General features: G+C 37.1%; 2 protein-coding genes across 2 annotated transcripts; one reads left to right on the top strand and one right to left on the bottom strand.

The window, feature by feature from the left end:
* Nucleotides 1-214: 214 nt before the first annotated feature.
* On the top strand, nucleotides 215-5199 carry LOC120627406 (ctenidin-3-like). The gene is made up of 4 exons (XM_039895408.1): nucleotides 215-220; nucleotides 924-1125; nucleotides 2482-2541; nucleotides 4970-5199. The coding sequence occupies exons 1-4, from the start codon at nucleotides 215-217 to the stop codon at nucleotides 5197-5199; spliced, it is 498 nt and encodes a 165-aa protein (XP_039751342.1).
* Nucleotides 5200-6171: 972 nt separating this feature from the next.
* On the bottom strand, nucleotides 6172-9543 carry LOC120627658. The gene is made up of 4 exons (XM_039895676.1): nucleotides 9377-9543; nucleotides 9103-9302; nucleotides 7548-8769; nucleotides 6172-6446 (listed from the first exon to the last, which is right to left on the bottom strand). The coding sequence occupies exons 1-4, from the start codon at nucleotides 9448-9450 to the stop codon at nucleotides 6281-6283; spliced, it is 1662 nt and encodes a 553-aa protein (XP_039751610.1). The 5' UTR covers nucleotides 9451-9543; the 3' UTR covers nucleotides 6172-6280.
* Between the last annotated feature and the right edge of the window lie 204 nt (nucleotides 9544-9747).

Below are 9747 nucleotides of genomic sequence, written 5' to 3'. Positions count from 1 at the left end.
TATGTACCCCATCAGTTGATCCCATTTCCATAATTGCGGCGATGGGTTAACACGAGATGAGTGGACGCAGGGACAATGGGTTGCGTCACGCTGGCCGCGGAACTGCTTCCGTTCTCCTGATCGTCTCACGGCCCTGCAGCCCCGGGTGGGGCGGAGCTCCGCATATATAAAATACACCGTCGACCCCTCAGCAAACATATCGCATAGCATCAGCATGAAGGTAATATCTCATATATTATTATCTGCCTTCACCGTTATTATATTATTTACATCGGTAACAATTATTTCGAGAATTTTTACGATAATTTAAAAGTTTTTATTTAATTAATTTTTTTATTAAATAATAATATATACTATTAAGTTTTTTTTAAGTTGGCTACTGATAGGTACATGCAGGTACTTACTTCTTAACATCGCAAATTACGCAAACGGGTCGCAGGCAGATCTGCCTGAAATTTTGCACTTGAAATTTATGAGTTGAAAGATGTATACTTACAGTAAAAAAATAAGCATAAACCTTTCAACTCTAAAATAACAGCAATCAAATCAAATTCGGCGAAACACGTAAACAGTAACATTAATAAAGATATACTTACCTGAACATCACGTGTCGTCCGGGGAATTACTACCACCATGATTATCTCTGCCGCCAAGCAGCATTGTTGCAATGCTGTGATCCGGTCTGCAGGTCGTGGTTGTCGGTCCAATTATAGGCACACACGGCTTAACACTTAAGGCCTCATGTTGATGAACACGGGGCTACCGCCATTGCAGAACATGTTCCTTTCAAGCCCTCCGAAGTGTTACTCGGTTTTCAACTTAATGCCAGAGTCCGTCAATTTTTACTATAAAATAAAAAAGATAATTTACACTGTGATGAATATTTTTTAATAATATGAATTATTAATGTTTTTTTTTTCAAGGTATTCGTTTGCCTATTGGCCCTTGCGGTGGCCGTACAAGCCGGCTACATTGGTGGCGGTAGCAGTGGTTGGTCCAGCGGCGGCGGTGGTGGTTGGTCAGGCGGCGGTGGCGGCGGACATGGCGGCGGCGGTGGCGGATATGGCGGTGGCGGATTTGGCGGTGGTGGCGGCGGAGGCCACGGCGGCAGCGGCGGTGGCGGACGTAAGTAGACAACCATTGTGGTACTAAAACAAAATAGTATACAGAGTATTGTACTAAAGCCGTGGTCAAATCAATGCGTCCAGCCAAGGTCCGCAGTACCTAGCGTGCAAAGTTTTCGGCCTACTTCCGACTCGCCAACAACTACATGACTCTAGGTCAAACCAGCATAACGAACGCACACTCGTGTTGGACGCTTTGATTTGGCGTTATCTTTAACCTAGCACCCACTAGCGTCTGGTAGCGTCAGATACAGTAGTCAGTTTCGTATCGAGTATGACGACATAGGATCTATTTTGTATAACCTCAATGTCTGGTTATATAAAATAGATCAGACCTTCTTAAATAAAAGTTTAATACTACCCTTATCGACACCCCCTGCGCGTTAGTAAGAGCAGTTCACCAAACCAGACTGTTACGACAGGACGATCTGTCATAATAACCGCTTGCTTCATCTCTAACAGGACTAGGGCTACACACTGATACAACCTTTGCAAAGTTTATTTTTCAACGAAACCAGGACTCATGTTCACCCAGGTTCATGGTTGCCTTCTGTGATTACACTGACTTATTCTGTCAGTGCAACTAAATTTTTTTCAACGTTAACTAAGCGGTAGTCAGTCTCACAGAAGACGGCATTGTGATATTGTGGCGCGGATTTCATGATAATCTCTAGAAGGGCTTTCGTGCCTCTATCCCCGGTTACACAATGCGGAAATAAGCAAATTGTCCTTTTGATTTTTCTAACGATTCAGCAGAATAATTCAGACATAAGTCAAAGGCCCGATTAAAATGGTAGTTGAACTGCTACCGTAAAAGTTTAAGAACCTGGGTTTAAAACAGTAAGATACCTAATCAGTTCGATAGCATTGTCATTGTCGATGTTACATCTGATGAAAATTCACTCCGGCTCTTTACGACTCGATTGATGTCTGTCAACCTAGTGGGAGGTTGTCTAATACTGCATTCTTGGGTGTCCACAACCATTCCAGCTATTCATTTAATATTCATTCAGTATTCAGCCATTCGTATTTATACTAGATAAGGTTTAGTTTACTAAAGTATTTTCTACATTAAGTACAAAAATAACAGAACCTCCATAGAAGCTTTTAATCCTCGTTATAAAACTTTTTGCTTGTACATTTTACAACATCTCTTATCATCATCATCAATCTCAATATCATCAACATCCTTCACCTTCAATATGTCATTGGACACTTTTCCCTAGAAAGACTATTTTGCCTACTTTTTTGGTTACATCGGAAAAAAATTATATAATAAAATTCTGAAAAAGAACTTGCCTTGCCTTTCCATAGACCTCGATGCTATACTTGAATTAACTTTGGTTGTGTTTGACAGAGGTGAAGATTATCAAAATCATCACTACTGGCGGAGGCGGCGGCGGCGGCGGCGGATACGGTGAGTTTGTTAGGCAGTTACCTTAACGACTCTACATTTTAGAAAGGTTATTACTAATATACCCTTACATAACAAAACAGATATACTAGGTACGTTAATACTCGTTTCCTTGGTTCAGATTAAAGTTGCAAAGAGCTGCTTATACTCAGAAATATAGTTTTAAGGTTAGAACAGTTAACTAAATCTAAGCAGATTCAACTCACTTTTGTTTTCGTTATAGACAATGTACTTATTCGTTATTTTGATGCCAGCGACAAATTGCAGGACGGTTACGTAAATTTAAGCATCAATTATGGTGAAGATGACTTGATAAGTTAAGGTACATAGTTGTCGATTACCTAAACTGAATAAAATTTAAAGTGGCTTTAACAGAGCTGCATACAAGGCTCTTTAAATAAATATTGAAAGCAATATACATTGATCGATATACTGAAGCGTTAATTACTAAGTCTACATATAAAAGACTTCAACGAGACAGCATCTACCTTTAATGATAAAAAAGATCATTGAATAAAATCTGGTAGCTGTAGGCAAAAAAAAACTGAAATTGCTGCCTTGCACATTAAGACAGGTCAAAAGACCGCACAAGAGGGTCATCCGTTCACTTGATGGTATAACAGAATTACGAATTTCGCAATTATTGTCTCTATACCTAACTTTAAACATCGCGGTCGGCGCGTTATGATAGCAATTAAACAATAATTTATGTTTTGGAAGTATTGTACATGAAAGTAACTACTTATTAATTAATTATATGCTACATTATGCATGCATGCAAGCATAAGAATATTCATTTAAACTTACGTCTTTGTTTGTAATATTACTTATTACAGAACTCGCAATTTAAGTTTGCTGGATTGAAATAAACAAGAGAGTTTACACTGAGACAGGCATAGAATTTAATAATCCAACGGTGTCATTATATTTTATAAATATACCTACTTACAAACGTCTCCGAGGGTAAATTCATATAAAACCTAACTAAAGACATTAAATCCTATATGAGTTCGGGTTCTTGAACTTGTTAAGTCTCCAAGGAAGGTTTTGGAAGGAAGGAACTGCATACATTTTTTATTAAAGAGTTTTCGGTTCAAGCATGGAGTTAGGAAGTCGGCGGTGTCAGCCCCCGTGCCTCGGAGAGCACGTAGAGTCGTCGGTCTCGGTCATTATCACTTAATTGTGGTAATACAAGTTAAAGCCCACAAACACACATTTGAGAAGCGTGGTGTGTCTATTCTCTAAAACCTATCGTTCCTCGTATCTCATATGAGAGACGAGGTCTGTGCCTAGCAGTGGGACTTTAATAGGCTGCGAATGATGATAAAAGAAGTCTACATATAAGGCAACCTTTACGTTCATGAGCCACTAGATTGCGTTACAGAACTCGAGTTAAACGCAATAATGGAATGGCCTGAGTGCACGGTATGAAGAAAACGCGATAGTAATTTTAAAAGAATGACTTATTCAACCTTTTCTAATTGACACGCTCATTCGGAAAAATGGCCGTTTTGGCCGCTGTTGTAAAATATATCATAACGATAATCGAGGGCTACTAACAGATACGTATTTCTCTATAGCAACTATTTTTACATGACTTCCAAAAAACGAGTGTAGGATGTTTTCACGGCTCATGCATGTAAAAAGTTTGTGTGTTTGGTTTCTTTGTTCCACTATCACTTCTAGAACAGATTTTGATGTATGAGGTACCGTTAGAATCCTTACCTCATCCCGAGTGACTGGCTATAATTTTTTTAGAAGAAAATAAATATGAAGACTGTGTAGTTTAAAATCTAAATTCTCAGTGTTCGCTACACCTGTTTTATTTTTACAACGTAGTTAGGACCTTGTGTAGGTTGTGCTGGTAAAGCTGTTGAAGCCACACAAAATGTATGGCAAAAGCGTATATAAAAGGCGTAAAGTACAACTGAAATAAAATAAGGTCAAAGGATAACATATACTAATCATCCTATATTACCACATAGTCATATAATCGAAAAATGTTTTATATATGTACCATGCCTACATCGTCGTCATTTTATCATATTAAATTTTTCTCACTGTTGGGAACACGCTTCTTTTTTCTCGGATGACTAGCTCATCCGAGAAAAAAGAGTAAGACAATGAAGAGGAACTGTAGGGACATGGCATTAGGTCATGCCAGTATCGTCATTTCATTATGCCATTACCGAGCGTATTGGTCGACTTCACACTCCTTTGAGACAGTTGGAATACTCCCCTAGAGGTTTTCATACCAAGTGATATTTGATGGCTTAAAATGCGCTCAACTCCAAAACCCTACAAGTGCGTGTCGAAGATCGAACTCGGTTACCCGGAAACAGAGGTCTTTTGTCCTGACCTGTAGGCTGTCACCGCGATAAAGAGGAGCTGTAGGTATATAAATGTAATTATCTTTTTTTGTTGCCTACAGGCGGTGGTTTCGGCGGTGGCCACGGAGGCGGCGGCAGCGGCGGTGGTTGGAAGAGCGGCGGAGGTGGTGGTGGATGGTCGAGCGGCGGAGGTGGTGGCGGCTGGAAGAGCGGCGGCGGTGGTGGTGGATGGCAGCTCGGCGGAGGCGGAGGCGGTGGTGGTTGGTCCAGCGGCGGCGGCGGCGGCGGCGGTGGCTGGAAGAGCGGCGGTGGCTCTTCTGGATGGTGGTGATCAACCATAAAGATCGAAGCCAAGTGATGCTAAATATACAACTATACCTCCAAATTCGAACTATTATTTTCATTTGCTCTACCTATTCCAACTGTCCATATATATTTTTTTCTTCATTGCAGTAATTGACGGAACAAGCAAATAGCCCGTAAACACAGCACTTCTCAGGGTATGCGAGGGGCACGTCCTGCAACGTGCCGCCCTAGGTCCATAAATCTTAGGCGTATCTGTTATGCCTCATGTACCTGTAATTACACTGGCCCTCAGACTGAAACGCAACATTGCAATGCAATGCTTAGCGACAGAATGGCGGTAGTACTTACCCGGACAAGTTCTGTCACTTACTATGTGTACCTATATGTGTTACCTACTACTATTGACATAAAGCATGTATCCTGCCGTTCCGAAAAACCTCCAAAGTTCACCAAAGCAACATTCCCGAAGGATTCAAAAAAATAGCCGAAGTTGCAGGCCACAGCTACTTAGTCAATAACAAATGCTTTACAATAGCTCTAGCTGGTCCACCAACTTTACAAATTGGTGAAGGTGAAAAATGAAACAGCATGCCTGGACCCAATGCTCAATGTAGGTTTCCACCATATCCCATTAATAGATCGTCCATATTATCATAATGCATGTCAACTTCGACACAAACACTATACTTGTACTGGGATACAAGAATGAAATAAGCATCATACTTAGCCCGTATAAGTGACATTAAGGTAAGAATAGGTTCTCTAGCTCAATCTTAAGAATAGATTGCTGCATAAAACTCAAAAGGGACATTGAATTATATTTATAAAGCGCTTTTCCAAACTAAATTCAAAACAATCACAAGTTTGTCCAAGATGTATCTTACTAACACAGTACTGTAGTGTGTGAAGTCTTCTGTCATACTATAGATTGCCAGCCTGTTGGCAGGGTATTCAAAATAAAATGAGCTTAGAATATGTACCTACTACATAACAAATGTCTTTATTTCAATATAAAATAAAAGTAATTAAAAAGAAACAAAATAAATATAGTAAAAATCACTTCACGCTTGCCATCTTTTACATTATATAGAAATATGAAAACATCATTATTTTTTAAAACTCTTTTTGTCTAATTTCCGACGCTTCACTCTGTTTGGATCATAGTTTTCTTTGTCTGAAGAGTCAGTGCTAGCTGGAGTATGTCCTCTAACTGCTTTCTTCATTCTATGCTCATATTCCCCTGGCTCTAGTTGAGAGAGAACACTGCAATAACTGCAATAAAAATTTGCACTTAAGACCGGATTGGATTTCAGTGGGTATGCAATTACTGACGATCTGGGATGAAATTTAAAAATTTTATCCCATTTTAATAGTTTTAATAAATAAGAAAAAAGTTCTACATATTTTTGCTACAGGTAAAAGTAACTTTAGTCATTGTTTTGTCGAGCAAGTTTTACTGAATCACACAAAGCCAGAAATATGTCCAAGAATACCATTATAATACAGATTTCTTACATTTCCTGAGAAAAGCGTGTCCAAGCAATAGGCTTGATAATATTTTATTTTATAACTAGCAGCTATTAGGATTCTGTGCAGGAAATGTTCACATTTTCCAGAACACTTCTTGCAAATCCCTCTTTTTGCCTGACTGAGAAAATCCTAGCTTGCTGTTGTCTGCAAATTCTTAGCAGCATGTGCCATTGAGTAACTTGAGCAATTCCAAAAAGTAGCCCAAGCAAACCAACAGCCACGAAAATAATTAAACCTGTGCCTGAGTGTTCATTGCTTTTGCTGTTCAACAAATCACATTAGCTCAATAAGAGACATTTTTTAAGAAAAAGTCACTTCTATTTGTTTGTAATAAAGACCAAAATTTATATTATTTTAGTCTGCAGTGATGAGCGAATCTAACCCAGGACTTGTTGAGTTGGACGTCGCGAGTTCGGTTCCCAGCGGGGGAGATTTAACGTTCCGGTATGAAGCGGCGTAGAAACAGATTAGGGTATGGGTTAAATAAACTGCTATATCCACATTGAAACTAACTAATGTGTTGTTGTAGTCAAGGGCTAACTTGTAGTGTAATCAAATATCAAATCATACTAAAATTAAACAAAAATATTTCAATCCATAATTAATCCAACTGGGACCAAGTTGGGCTAAATAAGTTTTATTTTTCTATATAAGCATCTGTTTGTGAAATTAAATAATTACTTGAGGACACAAACACAGGGACTGTGTCAATAAATCTCTATTTTTGGTGACGTGGGTTTGCTTAACTAGCATGTCCATCATATTTATTGAGACTGACAGAACTCCAATATTTTCTAACATATATAATAAATTGTGTAGGTATAATATACTACAATTTCTTACTTTTCAGTTTCAGATCTGTGCACTTCAGCAGTGACCTCAAGCAAACTGTCCTTTCCAGTAAGCAAAATATCACAGTCTGAATCTGAATCATCAATTATTAAACATTTGGTTTCCTTTGATAACTGCTTTGTATGTTTTGGATTAGTTTCCATCAGTGCAACTTTTTTGTACAGGTGATCACTTTTTGCATCAACATTTTTACTTAAAGTTAATATGTTATTATGGTGGTTTTCTTTTAAATCATCATTTTCAATGAAACACTTAACATGTTCAGCAAAATTACCAGAATTAGATTCAAAATTATTTTGATCCTCAGTCTGTACTCCAATAGAATATTTAGTTATATCTTTTGAACGACCCTCTTCCTCGTAGACTTTAATAGTAGTAACAAAACTATCATTATCGATTGTTATTGTAAAATTGTTGTTTTCACTTGACTTTTTTGAGGTTTTGTTTTCATTTTTATCAAAATGTTTATTATATTTCAATTTAAGAAGTGAACTTTTTCTGTAGAATGGAATTTTACAATCACTCCCTGATTGTATTTGTTTGTCTGTGTTAAATTTATTTATAACAATCTCACTGGCACTCTTAGAAAACTTAGTGACACTGATATCCTCACAGGTACAATTTTTTTCAGCCTCTATAACTGCTAACCAAGCTTTTTTATCTTTATCCAAACTTTGAGTATCATCAATAATTAAAACTTCATCATCAATTACAATCCCACTCTCATTTTTTTCACATTTCATCTGATTGCAATTTACAGCTTCTTTATACTCATTCATTTCAATGTCTTTCCTTATTCTTTTTAAAGATAACTTTGACTTATCTTTAAGATCAGAGTTTTTTAAAATATTTTTGTTTCTACTAAAGACTTGTTTATTTTTATAAACCTTGTTAGGTGTCTTAGATTTAAGAGCATTTTGGCCATTCACACTTATATCAGTGAATGGTTTACGAGATAGATTACAGTTATTAGCCTCACTTAGACTTGTTTCATTTTTTTTCAACCACTGTTGAACATAATTCATTTTGTTTTCCATGTTAGGTTTTGAAATATTTTCACCAGGTAAAACTGAGGGTAATATGTTTTCTTTGTTAATTATGGATATATTGGAGCTTCTTTTGCTGTTAAAATACTTAGATGGGGCTTGAATGCACTCTGGAAACAATTGCTTTTCTAGTTGTAACTGCTCTGACACTCTGAGCCTCCTGTAAACTAATTATAAAATAACATTGAATAAATATAGCTGCAGTCACACACTGAGATGTGTCTGTACCTACTTAAGGAGTCTTTGGAGGGATTTAAACCCAAAACAATTAATATTCTAGTATTTTAAATATGTTTGTTTATTCATTTCATCACAAAGAACACTTAATGTTTTATGATAAGAGTTTTACTGAAATTATAACGAAAAAAAAACTAAGCAAGCAAAATACATATCTTCAATTCAAGTAAGTTTTTCATTTAATATTTTTCTTCATAATTTGTAACCAATCATAAAAAGATAAGAAAGCAAGCAAAGCATTGTAATAATGTTCAAACAAGTACCATCTAATTTATACAGTTCTTGGAAAGTATGTAACAGATTTGAAGCATTCTCTACACGAAGGCTTAGCGGGCCATCATTGACGTGTGTAAGTACATCTTGGGGTGAAAGGCAGAGTACACAGTTTTCGGCTGTTAACACACAGTTATCACAAACTGAATGCCCGCAGGGATATCTCACGCGTAGACCTTTATGCTGACCACTTAAAAGATAAATATTTATGATATATTAAGACGAGAAAAATAGTTCAGGTATTCTGTTTATATAAATTATTACCAACTGACACATTGACTGTTATCGGCTATATTTTTCACATATTTAACTACTATATCCACATTGAAGCTATTCATAGTTCCAGCAACATCTTTTAAATTAATTAAAACAAATCACAAATTAGAGGAAATCTCCTCTAGTTTAACTTTCGTTGGCACTTAGTTGGTCACTTGTCATTTGTCAAAAATTCAATTCAATTTCAATTCTTGTTTATGGCTTTTGTCTGTGCCAACTGGGCACAAGGTACTTCGCCAATGTCTTGTAGATGAAGAAGGCACGAAGGAGATTGATCGGTGAAACTAATGAAAAGTTAATTTTGAATTTGTACCAAGAAATAGTTGTTATTAGCTAGTTAGCTCTTTAACCTAAGGCAG

Source organism: Pararge aegeria, chromosome 11 (genome assembly GCF_905163445.1).
Source record: "Pararge aegeria chromosome 11, ilParAegt1.1, whole genome shotgun sequence".
Taxonomy (NCBI): Eukaryota; Metazoa; Arthropoda; class Insecta; order Lepidoptera; family Nymphalidae; genus Pararge; species Pararge aegeria.
Note: the sequence above shows the minus strand (reverse complement) of the source record. Positions and strands in the feature narration are given on the sequence as shown.